This window comes from Ornithorhynchus anatinus, chromosome 10 (genome assembly GCF_004115215.2).
Source record: "Ornithorhynchus anatinus isolate Pmale09 chromosome 10, mOrnAna1.pri.v4, whole genome shotgun sequence".
NCBI classification, from domain to species: Eukaryota; Metazoa; Chordata; class Mammalia; order Monotremata; family Ornithorhynchidae; genus Ornithorhynchus; species Ornithorhynchus anatinus.
The window spans coordinates 45,972,170-45,989,299 of NC_041737.1; the positions used below are offsets into that span (position 1 = coordinate 45,972,170).

The 17,130-nt window shown below is 49.9% G+C and overlaps 1 protein-coding gene across 1 annotated transcript in view; it reads left to right on the plus strand.

Annotated features, from left to right (window-relative positions):
* The window catches only part of SND1 (staphylococcal nuclease and tudor domain containing 1), a 382,537-nt gene that overhangs the window by 183,263 nt on the left and 182,144 nt on the right, over positions 1-17,130 (plus strand). The window contains exon 13 of the mRNA XM_029072845.2: positions 13,799-13,909. Within this exon, the coding sequence (XP_028928678.1) occupies positions 13,799-13,909 (111 nt within the window). The remainder of the gene's footprint in view (positions 1-13,798; positions 13,910-17,130) is intronic.

Genomic DNA, 17,130 nt, shown 5'->3' on the forward strand with positions numbered 1-17,130 from the left:
AAGCAGCTGTCCAGCTTCTGGGACCCTAGTTTCCTCAGCTCCTACCCCTGTCTGCTGTTGCTTTCCTTCTTCCTCCAGCAAACCCTCACTTCTGTGTCACCTCTGTGAGCCCACACCAACTCAACAACAATCCCAGAATGGTCCTTCACCTCACCTTCTTGGGGTCCTTACCAGAGAGGGCTTCGCCTGCTTTTCTGTTGTCAGGTTCGAGCTAAACCAGAAGCTGAAAATCTTAGACTGTGACTGACGCTCCTGCCGACCAAGTCGGCTCTGGGGTCAGGGGTTGGATCGCTCCGCAAATCAACGTGGCTGCCTGGTCCCGTCTGGCAAGTCGGCAGTTTCCAGTCTGCCACCAAGACCAATTTACCATAGCAAAGGTCACTGCAGCCCTGATGCCATAGCCAAGGCTGCCCCTTCCTGCCAACATGGTGAATCTGGCATTAGGTTGCTCTCAATGTCCCCACCACCCACACTGTTCTTTCCCTTCACTGCCTTTTGTCCCCAGATACATGTTTCCCTTAAGGTATGTGGGATCCCTCGTATTTTCATATTTTTAGAGTAATGGACTTGCCGAGGAATTCAAGAGATCAATTGGTTCATTCCCCTGTCTCCCGGCTGATGAAGGACTAAACGGCCCTAAGCAGGCCGGTGTCTATTCTGGTCTTCAAATCCTCCAGGGATGAAGCCTGCAGGACCTCTTTTGAAAACCTTTTCTAGCGTTTTATCTCCCTAACTACCTAAAATTTCTTCCTTATGCTCAACCCAAATCTGCCCTTGTTTCAATTTAAATCTATTTCCTCATGTTCCAGCTTTGTGAAAACAGGTCGTGAATTTTTTTTTTTTTTTTTTGGGCAAATTCGTGGGCTTTGGCTAAGGGTGGCAGTGGTGTATTGTCGGACCGTCGGTCTGCTTGAGGTCTCTCTGCTAGGAAGGAGTGGTAAGAAGCTGGACCACTGCTTTCCACAGAGGATCCCTGGAGCTGGGCTATCCAGAAAACTTTCTGGACAAGCAATTTTTGTTCTCCCCAGTGTTCTTCTGCTTCCCGTTCTGTTGTTTTACAAAATGAAAATCCATGCCTTGGGAAAAAAAAAGAGGAATCGAATTGTTCCCCATGGAAGGGAAGGTAGAGGAGGAACAGGTACGGCACCATGGGGGAAAGACCGAAGAGGTATCCTTATCTGGTTACCTGGAACTGGAAATCGAGGATGGCAGGACCATTTATTTGATTGCTCTGAGGGAGATGAATGAGTGGACATTACCCTTACCACACATTTGCTATTCAGAATTGGAATATGTGACCTGCCTCCTAAGGTGTGGGTTGGTTTGTTCTGTTTATGGGGGAAACTGTAAATCTCAGGAGTAGTAGTAATTGTATTTATTGGGGCATTGCACCGTACTGAGCATTTGGGGAGTACCAAAGGGACATTATCATCAATAGTATTTATGGAGTGCTGAAAGTGTGCGGAGATCCGAACTAAGCACTTGGGAGAGTACAATACAACAGAGTTACTAGACACATTCTCTGCCCATCCTGAGTTTACAGTCTAGAGGATCCCTGCCTTCAAGGAGTTTATACCCCAATGTGGGTGGAAGGCATAAAAATACTTACAAATACAGTAGTTATAATGGAATTTACAATCGAAGAATTAATTTTACGTTCAGGCTCTCGCGCCCCATTAGATTATCTGCTTGAGGATGGGGATCACAGATACTTATTCTGCTGTGTTCATCCAAGTCCAAGTAGTGGACTATACACACTAGGAACTCAAACACACTTTTGATTAGAGGTTTGCTGTAGGGTTTATATGACACGAGGTTCCAGAGGTTCTTTGGGGCAGCCTTATTGGAGGAATAGGATTTTAAGAGGGCTTTGATTGTCAGGAAAGCCGTGGTCTTTCTGATTTGGGGAGGGAGGGCGTTTGAAGTTAGGGTTAAGCTTGAATGTGGTATGGAAGTGGGAGAGTCAGGTGTGGGATACAGTTAGAAGGCCCCATTGGGGAACGTAAAGAGAATATTTAAGTGGTTACTGTGTTCCAGACACTGTACTGAGCGCTGGGGTAGTTACCATTTACTTTGTGAGTAAAACCAAGGCCAAGTGCCGTTTCCAGGACGAGGGAGTGGTCCGCAGTTAAGCAGCTGAGAAGAATCAGGACACGGCTTTAGACATGGCTAAAAGGAAGCTATTGGTGACATTTGAGAGTGTGGTCCCTTTGGAATGAAGGGGGTCAAAAGGCTGGTAGTGGGTTGAGAAGTGAGCTGGTGGAGCGTAAATGCAATAATTTATTGAATGGAAACCATTTTAGTTTGAATAGAATTGGGTGCAATAGCTGGTGGGAGCTGTATAGTCACAAGAGGTCACTGGTAGAATGAGGGAGCTTTGGTACGTGTGAGCAGTGAGGGGAAGGAGTCACCTAAGGTTGCAAATAGCAATCGGGGGAGGGAAGGCGCATAGGAGTAAGAAATTTTAGGAAGCACAGGTAGAGGGGTGGATTTAACAGACAGGAAGCCCCTCTTGAGAAGCAGTTAGGAACCTTGTCAAAGGCAAGGAAGAAGCAGTGGAGTACTGAGGGGATGATGACAGAACTTTAGGGAGCTTAACCTTGATGGCTTAGATTTTACCACCAAAGGAGTTGGTCGAGTCATCAGGTCTTGGGAAGGAGGAGGTGGAGGAAGATGGTGAGTTGGTTCCCAACATGCCCAACGTCTAATTCACTTCCATTTAATATCCGTCTCCCCCTCTAGACTGTGAGTTCACTGTGGGCCGAGACCATTTCTACCAACTCTGTTTTTGTGTACTCTCCCAAACAGTACGGTGCTCTGCATAGTAAGGGCTCAATAAATATCGATGATTGATTGATTTGAACGCTCTTGCCAAGCAGCTTGCTTCTCTGACCGAGCCTGGCCTTCCTTATCCAGCTCTGGATCCCATGCAGTACCTTAGCAGGCACGGGGCTACTGAGACCGTAGTTGGCACGATAGATTATAACCCTGGCCGTTTTACTTGTCTTATAAAAGCCATAACCGAGATATTGCTGAATAAATGAAACCATCGAACAGAGGTGGCAATAAGATTACAGAAGTGCAGAAATCCTGGGGGCAGAATAAAATTGTCTATTTAGAAAGTAGAGATATAACCGCACTGGATAGTGCCTCCAAACCCTTTCGCCTTTTCTCAGTCCTCCTACTCATTTTTTACTTCTCCTCTGGTTGGGCATTTCTGTTAGCCAGATTTCAACCAATCAGTCGTATTTATTGAGCATGTACTACATGCAGAGCACTGTAATAAGCGCTTGGGAGAGCACAGTACAACCTAATTAACAGATGTGTTCCCTGCCTACAGCAAGCTTACAGTCTGTTTCAGAGCGGAATGCGTGTGTCATCCAGCTACTTGTGAGACCATGAGTCTAGGGTGTTCATGACTTCTTGGGGCCGGCCCTGGAATCGTCTAGCTGCGTGAGGTGTCTGGGGGTAGATGTGTATCCTTGGTGATCTCAGCAAGTGCCACTGTAGTGCTAGCAGTGTTCCCAAAATAGGGGGGTGGGGAGTGGGGGAGAGCCAGCCCCGACTCATTAAGGTCCCAAGACCATGGGGCTAGGCATCCCATAATCAAGTATATCCAACTGGAATTAAATGCCCAACTGCTCTCCCTTACATAGACTGGGATTTGCCAGAGCTGGCAAAGCAGAAATGGGCCTGACCTCCCAGGTTACCTGTGTGGTGGTCTTCCCAGCTGCTGAATCCACAGCTCCTCTTGGGGTCGGGGGCACCCGTCTGGCCGTAGACCCAGTCTAGGTTTCTATGTGGCCGGTCCCGGCTGTGGATTTCTGGGCGAAGTCGCCCGGAATGAAGCTTCCAGGGCCCCTTCTAGCCTCACCTGCCCATGAAACCTGCAAGAGGGTCCACATTGAGATCCCAGGTACCAAGTATGACAGAGCCCCAACCCGTGTCTCTACCTGCCTTCACATTCTCTGATAATTGGATCCTTTGAGATTCAGCTGAGTTGGGGGTTTGCTTCAGAATGTGGAGTGTCAGAGTCAAGGAGTGATCTCAGTCCTTGGTATGTCCTTCTCCTGTTCCTACTTTCCAGACGTCCTTCGCAATGCACACGTTTTCAGGTCAGTGTCAGGAGAGCGACAGATATAGCCGCCGGCCGCCTGCCAGAGGGCAATATTGTTTCAGGAGTTACGTGTTTTTGCCGCAGCAGCTCTTCAATGTAGCTCTTACCTTGCCTGCTGAAATGATTGGGGTGGACAGCCTCGGGTGTTGGCTTCTTCTGCATTTACACCACTTCTCTTTCCCCCGAACACCTCTGAGCGGGGGTGAGGTGAACCTGTGGGGAGGAGAGGGAAGCAATCCGGAGGGGCAGTATTCATTTTCTGGGGGCTGCAAAGCTAGAGCTGGAACCTAAGGGTTTCTGAGGTAGGTGGATGGGAGACGGTGAGTTTCTTGTGTGGAAAGGCCCAGAGGTCTGAAAATGCTCCCAGTGGGTTTTCTAGCCCAATGAACGATGACCTGGAAATCATCAGGGAAAGGCAGAATGCCAAGATCCTTGACCTTGGTCTGGACAGAGGGCTGGTGCCCACAGCCTCCCTCAGCCTGAGTAGCCTGCTCAACAGTGCACGGTCAAGACTTGCTCGGGGGATGTGGCTGGCGACTGTCCAAGGCCTAATCGGCCACTCTGGGGATGGTGTAAAACCAGTTGTTCTGAACCTTGTGTGCTGTAGTCAGGGCAGCAGAGGGAGGACCCCGGTGGTTAGGGATTCTGTGAAAATTATGTCAGGCAAATCAGTGCCTTTGGCAGGCTTGGGTCGAAAGGTGTCAACACTGCTGTCCGCTGTAGGGTGGCCTGCTCTAGGGCACTTGTTTCTGCCAAGGACATCAAGGCGCTTGAGCCTCAGTGCACCACAGCGTGTAGAAGCCCTCCAGCACCTTGGACGGTTGTCCGCCGGCTCTATCGCTCATTAAATGAAAGGAGGAGTTGAGTTAAGCGCCAGAACTTAATTTGACATATCACAGAGCAGCCTAGGTGGAGGGGAAAGTGTGAAAATGTGTTGTGGGAGGGGAGGAAGGTGCAGGGGGCCAGGTTAAACATGATTGGCGGGCAGAGGTATCTGAGCCACCTCTGGCCTTTAGGGCTGTTGATACCTCGAGAATGGAACTAGGTTCTTTTCCTAGGTGGGACCAGCAGCCAGCCCCTCCTCATCTGGAACCATTAGAAAAATACCCAAAGCAAAACTGTGTGAAAATCTCAGGGCTATTTTCCCCTGGTTGGGGTTGGGGGTTTGGGGAGGTCTAGGCCTAGGACTGGATCACAGTTCCTCCGTCCCTTCTAGCCGGAGTCACTCACGGAAGTCCTGGAAGGTCTCCCCTGCTGCTGTTCAGCTTGGGTGAGGGTTCTGATGGGAATTCAGACGGGAAGATAATACTTCATTAGGATTCTCAGATCACATCTGTGTGCTAACTCGGGCCTCTGTCCATCTGAATTAGGGTGCCTGTTTACCTTCCCTGCCGTTTGCAGAAAGACTGCTTTGTCTTTAAGGGAATTGGGCCCCAGTAGCCAAATTGGGTTTCTGGAGAGCTACATTCTCCCTTGATGTGGGCCTGCCAGACTTCCTGCTCTGCAGGGCACTGCCATCCTAACTGGAAGAAGAGAGTTGAAGTCAAGAGGAGGGAGGGCAGGATTGTGAAGCAGAGTAAATGGCCCAGCTCTTTACCAGACAGCAGACTGACTCACCTGGCTCAGAAAACTCCATCCTTGCCTTCTTTGGTCAAGTTATCACTGGGCACCGGACCAGTGGCCCAGAGAAGTAAGTTTTCTGACTGAATGAGCTACTCCATTTCCCTCTCTCCTCTTCCTTTTCCACCTGACTTCTCTGGTCCCTGCAGTGCTCCCAGCCAGTGACCCTCCCTTGGTGACGCAGGCCCAGGTTGGCTCCGTCCCCTGGGTGTTTGCCTGGAAGGGAGGCGGCCATCTGGCGATCTCAGAAATAAATGCTGACTCCCTGCCAGTGGGGGAATCTCCACTCCCGGACTCTCGAGAGCCACGGTTCCTGGTGTCGAGGCAGACAAAGCACGGCGGGCATCCGGAAGCGGCTTTCCGGCAGAGGCCCGGGCGTCTCCGAGTCTCAGTGGCAGGTCCCGTTCCCTGATGCCTTTTGCCAGCCAATACTATGCAGCCTCTCTCCCCACAGTGAGCAGTTGCGAGGGTGCACGGCTCCCGGGAGCTGGCTCGGACTCCGGAAACATTTTCATTCTCCTTGCCAATTTTGTGCTTAATTTATGAAATTTGGCTAATGGGCCTCCAAGCTCCTTGTAACGAGATGGCATGATATTCTGGTGTCCTCCCCGGGTCACGTACCTATTGGGAATGAGGCTGAGCTGCTCGCCACCTTCCAGTCCCAAGTGAAGCGGTTGGGCCCAAGCGATGGTGGCGGGTTGATCTCACCCGAGGCTGGGTGAGTCTGGGCGCACACACTCCCTTCTGGATGAGCTTTGGCACCTGGGACATCCATGGAGACCCACAGCCTGGCCCGCTGTGAAATACAGGAGTAGAGTGTCCCATTCAAGCAGCTGCCATGAAGGGGCCCTCTGCTCTGCCTTGAAGCCGGATTTAGCGATCAGCTTGGGGAAATGGTCCCTTCCTCGCACGTGTTATGTACATGGATGCAAGGAAATGAAACTTTATTTCCTGTCCTCCTCAAATGCCTCCAGCCCTCCATCGTACGTCTCTATCGGGCAGCAGATTTCTTTGATACCACACTTCCTGAAAAATTACTATGAAGATGATTTGCTGATCAATTTTCCCCCCACTTCCTTGTGGTTACCCAGCCTGCTCCACAGGCCACATATCGGGGGTCTGGCCTAGGTCTGACCTTGTGAAACCCGTGCCAAAGCGAGACATGGTCCCATGTGGGAACATAGATTTGCGTGCCCCTGGGCTCCCCTGTGTGGTGGCAGGGCAGCCGTGACACTTGCTGCCCTGTGTGGCTCACCTTGGCCTCAGCCCACCCAGCCCAATCTAGCCCAGGTGTGAGCTTTAACATGAACTGTGCCCATAATAATGATGATGATGATAATTGTGTGCCAGTATGGAGTCCCCATCCTATCTGGGGCTCACAGTCTAAGTAGGAGAGAGAACAGGTGTCTAATCCCCATTTTACAGACGAGGAGACCGAGGCACTGAGCAGGTAAAGTCAGGGTCACACCGCAGGCAAACGATAGAACCGGAGTAGAACTGAACTCTGACTCCCAAGCCCGTGCTCTTTCCATTAGGCCAACTTGCGTCTTTCGATATCATTGCATTTTGCAATGGGTGGGGACCCTGCTGGGTGTCAGGGCCTGCCAATGAGGCCTATAAATCCGACACTGAATCCCTTGTACGTGTGACCGCTAACTTCTGAGGGGCCCGCAGACTGTTCGTAGAGCCCGTGACCCTTCTTAGCTTTGCTCGCCCCTTGAGGAGCTGCCCGATGACCTAGCCGAAGATTAGCAGGGGCTGATGTCTCCAGCCCTTGGGAAGAGACAGAGCACAGGTTCTTGGGTCGCAAAGTCTCTGTGTGTTCCCTGCACATGGTTCTTGCCAGAATCTGCCCTGCTTGCCATGCCCCTTACTTGTCTTCTTTGTTGCCAACCTACCCCCATATCTGCTGCTGAAGGAGCCTGGCTCCTTTTGTGTGCAGGTTCCATTAAGGATTAGAACATCATCTTCCTTCCACGGGTGGAGAGGAAGCGGGGCTTTGTAATTGCCAGAGCCCCTTAGTGTGAAAGAAGATGAGCCAATTAGAGCCCTGTCTTGGGATGGAGCTGAAGAGAGCAGGGGGTGTCAGAGCCCACAGTTGCCTTCTGTCCTCCTTGCCCCCACAATCCCCTTGCACAAGCCTGCTGACTCATGAGAGGGTCTGAAAACTAAGCCTAGGTATTTGCGCGAGTTGGTGCTGATCCGTGCCTTTGTGGAGCCCCGATCCTCTTCCTAGCCCCTAGGCCCCCCAAAGGACCTCCCGCCTAATTTTCTTTGAATTCGGTGGACTGTTTTCTCCCATTTCACTACCTCCCTTTGTGCCTTCCACCAGCCTTAGCGGTGGTGGGGAGGGGGGCTTCCCGCTACCCTCACAAGGCTGCTAGGTCTCCCTTTGTGTGGTGGTTGTGAATTACCCATTCATGCCCAGCGTGTGTAATTGGAGAAGAATTACTGAATGTACTGTGCAACGGAGAATTATAAATGTGTTTAAAGCAGCATAATGTCATGGCAGCCAATTTAATGTACTCCTTTGGTGCCGGGGAGCTGACCGACCGACCGATGGTGGGTCCGTCCGGTTCTCTGCCCAGCCGGCGAAGGAAATCTCCTGACCTTTTGTTACCCGAATAGAGATGAATGAGACATTGCAGTGCAAGGATAATTCTATCTTTTTTGAATTGAGGGTTTTATAGAGTGGAGAGAAATGGAAAAGGAAGGCCGTGAGAGAGAGTGTGTGTGTGTGTGTTTTCATGGTATTTGGTGTGTACTATGTGCCTGGCACTGTATTAATCACTGAGGTAGATAGAAGATAATCAGGTTGGACGCAGTCCGTCTCCCACATTAATCACCATTTTACAGATGAGGGAACTGAGACACAGAGAAGTGAAGTGACTTGCCCAAGGTCACACAACAGCCAAGTGGTGGAGGCAGGATTAGAACCCAGGGCCTTCTGTCTCCCAGACCCATGCTCTAGCCACTAGGCTCTGCTACTTCTCATCTTTGACTGTCTGCCAGGAGCCTTGCTGGAATGTGCCAAAGGTTATAAGGGATGTGAACCTTACCTTGTCATCCTAACCCTGATCAATCAATCAATCATTTAGTCATATTGATTGTATGCCAAGGGAACAGGAGCCCCAGTTTGGCAGGTGGGCAGTTCCAGTTGTGCAGCAAGGCAAAAAAAGGAACAGCTATGTGGGAGGGGGAGAGAGTCATAGCAGAGGTTTCTAGAGAGGCATAGCCCAGGACATGAGGGTGGGAAGCTTGAAGGCCCCACCTGAGCCACTGTGGCTGAGTATATGGCCACGAGAGGCTGACAGTCTGGCAGAGTCTGAATGGTTACCTTGACATTCAGGGCCACATTTTCCTCCAGCACCTTTTCTGCTTTCCCACCTTTATGGATATTGCTCTGACCTTCCTTTTTCCTAACACTGAATTTGAAGCACCATTAACAAAACCATTATAGGTGTTCAGTATATTCATGGTAGATATCATTTTCTTATACAGGCAGAACACTGAATTTGAAGCACCGTTAACAGAGCCGTTATAGGTGTTCAGTAAATTCACAGCAGTTATTTTCTTATGCAGGCAGCTGTGCGGGTCAGTATGTCAAGAGAATTTATCAAGTGCTTCCCATCAACAAGCACTGTACGGAACACTTGGGAGAGTACACTAGAGACAGATTCCTTGCCCACAAAGAGTTTATTACCTAAAACATGTTCAAGAAACATTTGGATAAATTCATAATTCTGTTCTAATTCCCCAGGGCTTAGTAAAATGCTCTCAATCAACTAACGATATTATTGAGCTTGTATGGGATGCAGAACACTGTACTAAGAGCTAGCGAAAGCATAATACAGCAAGTAAATGTGATCCCTGCCTCAGGATGTTTACAGTCTCTTGGGGAGAGTACTCTGCACTTAATAGACACTGAATAAATACAACTGGAAAATGGATTGTCACAGGGAATCTTGGCATATAGAGGGAAAGCTAGGGTTTATCCCTAACCATGGGTTGTTTGTCAAAGAGAGTAATCGCCACACTGTCCCTCTAAGCATTTGGTTGTTGCTGCCGGAGACGGAATACTGTGCAAGTAGGATCATTTGGTCTGACATAGTATTGTCATTGCTTATGTTCTTATGCTCCCATTGGGATTTGAAATTGCTACAATCAACTTGGTGTTGGTTTTGGAGCCGGACACCCCGACCCGTATCCTCGTTTTCTATCATGTTGAGTAGGGGAAAGAAAACATCCTGAAAGCCTCCTGGCCCACCCCCCACCCGGCCCAACGAGTTCATCTGGGTGGTCTAACGGACTGATGGGAAGCATTCCTCTAGCTGCCCACCTCAGGTTTGTGCTTTGGCTAGGTGGCCAGCTGGCTGGGTGGTGACTCTGGGAGTGAGGGATCAGCAAGTGTAGACACTTTGTGGGAGTAGAATGTGAGATCTGCCTTTTGTGATGTTTAAGGCCTATTAAATGCATAGACACAGAAGAGTGTTAATGAGAATCCAGTCCATCCACAAAGCCCCTTCATGTGGAGGGAAAATTTCAAAGAAATAATTGTGCTGGGCACTGGGGCCATTCGCTCAAGTGGGGGAAGCACGTGCACCTGCACACACCAACCCCTTCTCCCCCCAACATACACACATGGCACCTCTCCCTCCCCTTCCCCCCTCACCACAGCACATATGACTCAGGTGTTTGCCTTGGGCCCCAAGGATACATGTCTAGAGGACAAGACCCAGCTCTCTGCTTCGGGCTGTCTCCCTCAGCATTGCCCTTTCAGAGCAGCTATGCTCACGCTCTCCATTTGAGCTGGTGAAGGTGGAAATAGGCCTTTTAGATAATGCCAAAATTTCTGAAACTGGTGTTGGAGAATAATTATTCTGCTCAGAGGTGGCTGGCATTTTCTGCATGAGGTCACCCTGGCACCTTCAAGCACGTGAAATCAACACTAAATTCACACAGGAATGAGTCTTTCTGCATTGGGAGCAAAACAATATTCAGAGGGAGATGAAGCCAGATAAGCAATTTGCAACTCCTAGTGTCAAATAGTAGCTCCTAAAAAACAGTGTGGAGATTAAGGGCAAAATTCCTCACAAGGAATTTCTAGAGAATTGAATGATGCAAAGAAACAAGACTTAGGTCCATTTAGAGTCCTAGACAGCTGTGTTCTGTATGGAACAAAATCTTGTCTATTCACATTTGCCAGCGGGTCTTGGAGCACATGCCATAAGGATAGCATCTATCATTCCTATTTGAGCTCTTACAATGTGCAGAGCACTGTACTAATCATTTGGGAGAGTACAACATAGTTGTAGAATATGTTCCCTCTCCAACAGGAATGTACAGTTTACGGGGGAGACAGGCATTATAGATTACAGGTATGTACATAAGTGCTGTGGGGCTGAGGGTACGGAAATAAACACTGAATCTGTAGGCCCTGCAGAAGGGAGTAGGGGAAATGAGCTTAGTCTTGGTCTTGGAGGAGATGTGATTTTATTAAGGCTTTGAAGGTGGGGAGTGTGATGGTCTGACAGTATCAGTTTCCTATCTCCTATTGGGACTGGAAGGTTTTAATCAGTCAATGGTATTTTGCTGAGTGCTTACCATGTGCAGAGCACCATAATAAGCACCTGGGAGAGTACAATATAAATAACAGAGATTACCACACCTCCCATTATGTCCCTGAGAGATAGAAGGGATCAGCTTTTGGGGGAAACGAGGTCCTGGGGCCCACTGCTTCAGGGTTCCCCAGTGCTTAGGTCACTACTGTGGATCACCTCAACTTTAACTCTGCAAAATGCTAAGCCACTGATCCCTCAGTCACTGGTCGCAGTCATTTTCGAGTTTGGAAAAGTTGTCCCTCAGCTCCTTTGTTCTTTTCTCCTATCCTTGTGCTGTCTTTTGGGCTGTCCCAAGTTTCTGTAGCAGCCACATCCCCATTCACAGCTCTCTTCAAAGCCCAAGGACTATTCCCCAGGTGTCTCGCCCTTGACCCTCACCCCACTTCCCTCCTGCTCTGAGCCACCCCCTTGGAGAGGAAATGTTTTGGAATGGCCTTTCTGGCAAGTGTCCTTTGTAAGCACCTAAAGGTGCTTTAACTGTTGGAGTTCCTCAAGGGTCAGTTCTTGGCCCTCTTCTGTTCTCCATTTACACTCACTCGGTGAACTCATTCGCTCGACTACCATCTCTACGCAGATGACACGCAGATCTTCATCTCTGCCCCTGTCCTCTCCCCCTCCCTTCAGGCTTGCATCTCCTCCTGCCTCCGGGATGTCTCCACCTGTATGTCGGCCCGTCACCTAAAACTCAACGTGAGCAAGACTGAGCTCCTCATTCTTCCCTCACAAGTCCGGTCCTCTCCCAGATTCCCTATCACCGTGGATGGCAACGACCATCCTTCCGTCTCTCGGGCCCGCAATCTCGGTGTCATCTTTGACTCGTCTCTCTCGTTCACCCCACGCATCCTATCCGTTACTGAGACCTGCCAATTTCACCTTTAGAATTACAATATCGCCAAGATCCGCCTTTTCTTCTCCACCCAAACGGCTACCTTACTGCTACGGGCTCTTGATATATCCCGGCTAGACTACTGTGTCAGCCTTCTCTCTGATCTCCCTTCCTCCTCTTTCGCCCCGCTCCAGTCTATTCTTCACTCCACTGCCCGGCTCATCTTCCTACAGAAACGATCTGGGCATGTCACTCCCCTTCTTAAACACCTCCAGTGGTTGCCTATCGACCTCCGCTCCAAACAAAAACTCCTCACGCTAGGCTTTGAGGCTCTACATCACCTTGCCCCTTCCTACCTCTGCCTCCCTTCTCTCTTTCTACTGCCCACCCCCACGCTCCGCTCCTCCGCCACCCACCTTCTCACCGTCCCTCGGTCTCACCTATCCCGCCGTCGAGTCCTGGGCCACGTCCTCCCACGGTCCCGGAATGCCCTCCCTCCTCACCTACGCCAAACTAATTCTCTTCCCCTCTTCAAAACCCTACTTAAAACTCACCTCCTCCAAGAGGCCTTCCCAGACTGAGCTCCCCTTCTCCCTCTACTCCCTCTACTGCCCCCCCTTCACCTCTCCGCAGCTTAACCCTCTTTCCCCTCATCTCCCTCTGCTCCTCCCCCCTTCCTTCCCCTCCCCTCAGCACTGTACTCGTCCGCTCAACTGTATATATTTACATTACCCTATTTATTTTGTTAATGAAATGTACATCGCCTTGATTCTATTTAGTTGCCATTGTTTTTACGAGATGTTCTTCCCCTTGACTCTATTTGCCATTGTTCTTGTCTGTCCATCTCCCCCGATTAGACCGTAAGCCCGTCAAACGGCAGGGACTGTCTCTATCTGTTGCCGACTTGTTCATTCCAAGCGCTTAGTCCAGTGCTCTGCACATAGTAAGTGCTCAATAAATACTATTGAATGAATGAATGAATTTCTCTCCAGCTCCACTGGCTGGCAGTGAGCGAGTAGGTTTGGACACATTTATAGCCTCATGGCCAGTGTGTTGCCCCTATATGGGGCAGGGAGCAGGTTGAGAATGTGAGGCACCAGGCTCCCTGGAGCACTTTTTCTTCCTGGACCTGGGCAAAGGGCTTTTAATAAGTGCCCAGCTGGACACACTGGGATAACCTGCAGATTCCCTCCCTGCCTGGGGAATGCACCTATTCCAGAGATGGGGGAGAAGTTTGGGTTTGGTAGTGCTTGTTCTGGGTAGCACTTGTTCTTTGTGACCTTGCAGTCTAAAGTAGTCCTGGCCAGATAGAGAAGGAAGGGAATTTGGAAACTTTTGAGTTATGTTTTCATGGGTCCCATGGGTCCTCTCTGATTAAGCATAGATGCTGCTGGAGAGCAGGGTCTGGTTTCCCATTTTATCAAATGCTTTTTCCTCTTTCCATTTACCATTAGAGACCTAGGCTCATTGGGTAGAGGGTCCAGGTCAGGTACGGAATTTCAGGGCCGATTCTCTGCTCCTTTGCCCATTAGTTTGTAGAGTTGAAATTCTTCAGCCATCCCCACCCCTTGGAGGCAGATCTGTTTGAGATGTGACCTGCCTTCTGTTTTGCAGAAATATTGCTGAGGCTCTGGTCAGCAAAGGCCTAGCCACTGTGATTCGCTACCGGCAGGATGATGACCAGAGGTCTTCACACTATGACGAGCTACTGGCTGCCGAGGCCAGGTAAGAGGGGTGCGCAGCTTCAGAACAATGAAAGGGTGGTGGAGGTTGTTGGCGGGGAGGGGGCTTGCAGCCTCTCCTGGTTGGGTTGTCCCTCCAGTCCAGCCAGCAGGCCCAGGAACCCTTGTGACCTTGAACATGACCTTGATTTCAGCCTAACTGGGGTGCAGGGGAGGGGAGAGGGAGACCCACTCATGAACTGCCTCCTGGGTTTTCCCGGGTCCTGCATGTCTGCACACAGCCTGCCTGCTGCTTGCTGTTCCTCAAAAACCAGAAGCCTGCCACCCTTCCCCCCCCCCCCCCCCCCCCCCCCCCCAATTTGCCACCTCCAGACCTTTTGTCATGTACAGAGGAAATGAAAACATTTACTAGGGAATGAGTTTTGGTTTCAGGCTTCTGACAGCCAACTGGAGACTGAGCAGCCTGGTGACATTTTCCCAATGTCCTTCCTCCTCATGGTTGGCATTCCCAAGGACACACCGGCGGCTCAGAGCAGTTTCTGCTGTGGGAGCGCCTCGGGACTGTGGCCCTGTTAGGTGGGCGTCATAGTGGGACGTGGATACTGTCCTGATCCCTGTCAAATTTCCGAAGCCCAGAGCGATCACTGGTGTACGATGGGCATTGTAGGTGCTATTGCAGTGGTTTTTGTGGTTGAGTTGGGATTTAAAAAAAAAAAAATATTGTGTCTGTTTATAATAGTGGTACTTGATAACTTCTTACTATGTGCCAAACACTGTTCTGAGTGCTGGGATAGATATGAACTATTCAGGTTGGACACATTCCATGTACCACATGGGTTCACAGTCAATCCCCATTGTATAGATGAGATAACTGAGGCACAGAGAAGTTAAATGACGTGCCCAAAGCCACACATTAGATAATTGGCAGATCTTGGATTAGAACCCAGGTCCTTGCAACTCCCAGGCCTGTGCTCTGTCCATGGGATGTCACCGTGCAAGGGGCTTTGCTCTCCTCAGCTGTGCCTCGACCAGTGGGAATGGGTAAGCTGGCGCTCTCCAAATCCGATCGAAGACTTTGGCACTTAAAAGAATTCGTCTTGCTCTGTGGCTTTGAAGATTGTCCTGAGATGTGGCATTTCCTTCCTATACCACATCACATTCTGATGGATAGATTTTCTCTAGACTGTCACACAGAATGTCAGCTGAGAAATCACCTCACCAGGACACTTTGTCTTCCTGGAGTTTGTCCTGTGGGCCCTGCTCAGAAGGGATGGTGGGCAGGCTGATTTTTTTTGTGGGGGAGGAAGAGATGAGTATTTCTGGTCGTTACACATTTGATTGTCACAGAGTGTTTGCACCTAGACCCGTGAGATCTGCCTAAGCCCTTGTGTCTGTCCTCAGTGCCTTTTTCCTGAATCTCTCCATGTTTTCCTTGCTGTCCTTTTTCTGGGATTGAGATGGGCCAATCTGCAGTGAAATGCACCTTCCCAGACTGTGTTGGAGTGTCAGGAGAGTGACACTCAAGAAAGGCTCTTGTTTTTCTGTCCTGTGTTGAGATGTTGCCCAGTGCCCATCTGCCTCTCTCTTCAAATGATAGCCCAGGCTAGCTCTGTCATTACCCTGTGGCCAGCACTTAACACACCGACTTGCTCCTTTCCCCCGCCCATTGTGGCAGATTGATTGTCCTCCTCCCTGCCGGCTTGCCTTTGGTTTACCCACAGCTGGGCTTATTTTTCCCTAGATATGCGGTCTGCATTTTTTCTAAGACGAACTTTGTCCTGCAATTTTCTGCCCTGGTCTCTGAGGTTCCCGGCACCTCCCAGCTCAGTGTCCTCTGCAGAGCTCATTAGAGGGTTGTTTACTCTCTTGCTAGCCTTCGAATAGAACTACTAAAGTGGAACAGGTCTAGGGCCGGCCCCTGGGACCTCCTAAGGCCTGGGCTGCCACTTAGCCACCTTGTGTTTACAGCCCTTCAGCCACCTTTCAATCTTGAATGATTGTGTTCTGATCCAAGCCAATTGGAATTAATTTCCCCAAGTAAAATTTCATGAGGCCTATGCTTTAGCAAAGGCCAAATTAATAACATCCACCGCACTCAACATTTGACACTCCCTTCTTGGGAAAGGCCATGCATTTTGCTGCCTACCCCTTTGGGGATAAGGATGCTCCATCATCAGTGGCATTTATTGAGCGCTTTCTATGTGCAGAGCACTGTACTAGGTGCTTGAAAGCTTTGACTCTATTTATTGCCATTGTTCTTGTCTGTCTGTCTCCCCTGATTAGACTAAGCCCGTCAGTGGCAGGGACTGTCTCTATCTGTTGCCGACTTGTTCATTCCAAGCGCTTAGTACAGTGCTCTGCACATAGTAAGCGCTCAATAAATACTATTGAATGAATGAATGAATTTGTGGCCCACCCTCCAGTGTCTTAGAAAGAAAGACCGCGTGTTCACCTGTCTGTCTCTGAGCTGGGGCCACTCTCCGTTCTGGAAGCCAGACCCGGAGATCCTCTTCGCCGAGAACCTGATCTGCAATTCCCTTTCCTGACTTTACTCCTCCCCACGTGTTGGGCAACCCAGGGCTAAGCATTTCAGGAGGGGAAGCAGGAGGAGGAATGGAGTTTGGAGCTGTCAATTGCATCTATTGCTTTGGTGGAGTGGAAGGAACCGAAAACAGCAACTCCCTTCTTCCTGCTGGAGCTTGCTGGGCTTTTTTGGGCTGGTGCATTTTTTTCAGCTCTCATTATCCCTCGATTGTCTGGTGTGCCTAGGGAGAGCCGTCACTTTTCTCTGAAAAGACAAATGGAAGAAAAAACCTTCCATCCAGTGGACTTCCTTGCCGCCTCTCTTGCCTTTTCCCGCCTGCCTTATGTCCTGCCAAGATAAGGCTTTGGCGGTTGACTAAGCTCTTGGGTCTTGCTCCTTGCATACTCACGCTATAGAAAAGCGACTCATTTGGCACCAGGTCCTCAGAGCTCCAGTCCTCCCAACCCCTGCAATGTAATCTCAACATGTTTCACCTGCTTAGGTCAGCTGCAGCCTGGTGCCACTTCCTCCAAATTGTGTTTCCTGGTTGATAAAGGCTTTGTTGACAGGCTTCTGGTTGGCTCCAGGGACAGTGGCCCCAAAGTCCCCCTCTTCCCTCCTCCCCCCCAAGTTCTCCACTCACTCTGTCTTTCCATCTGCTTCCCCCAACCTCCGCTATTTTCTGCATGCTAGGTCTTGGTCCATTGTCGATAACGTATCGTTCTTCCCTTCTTGGGCAG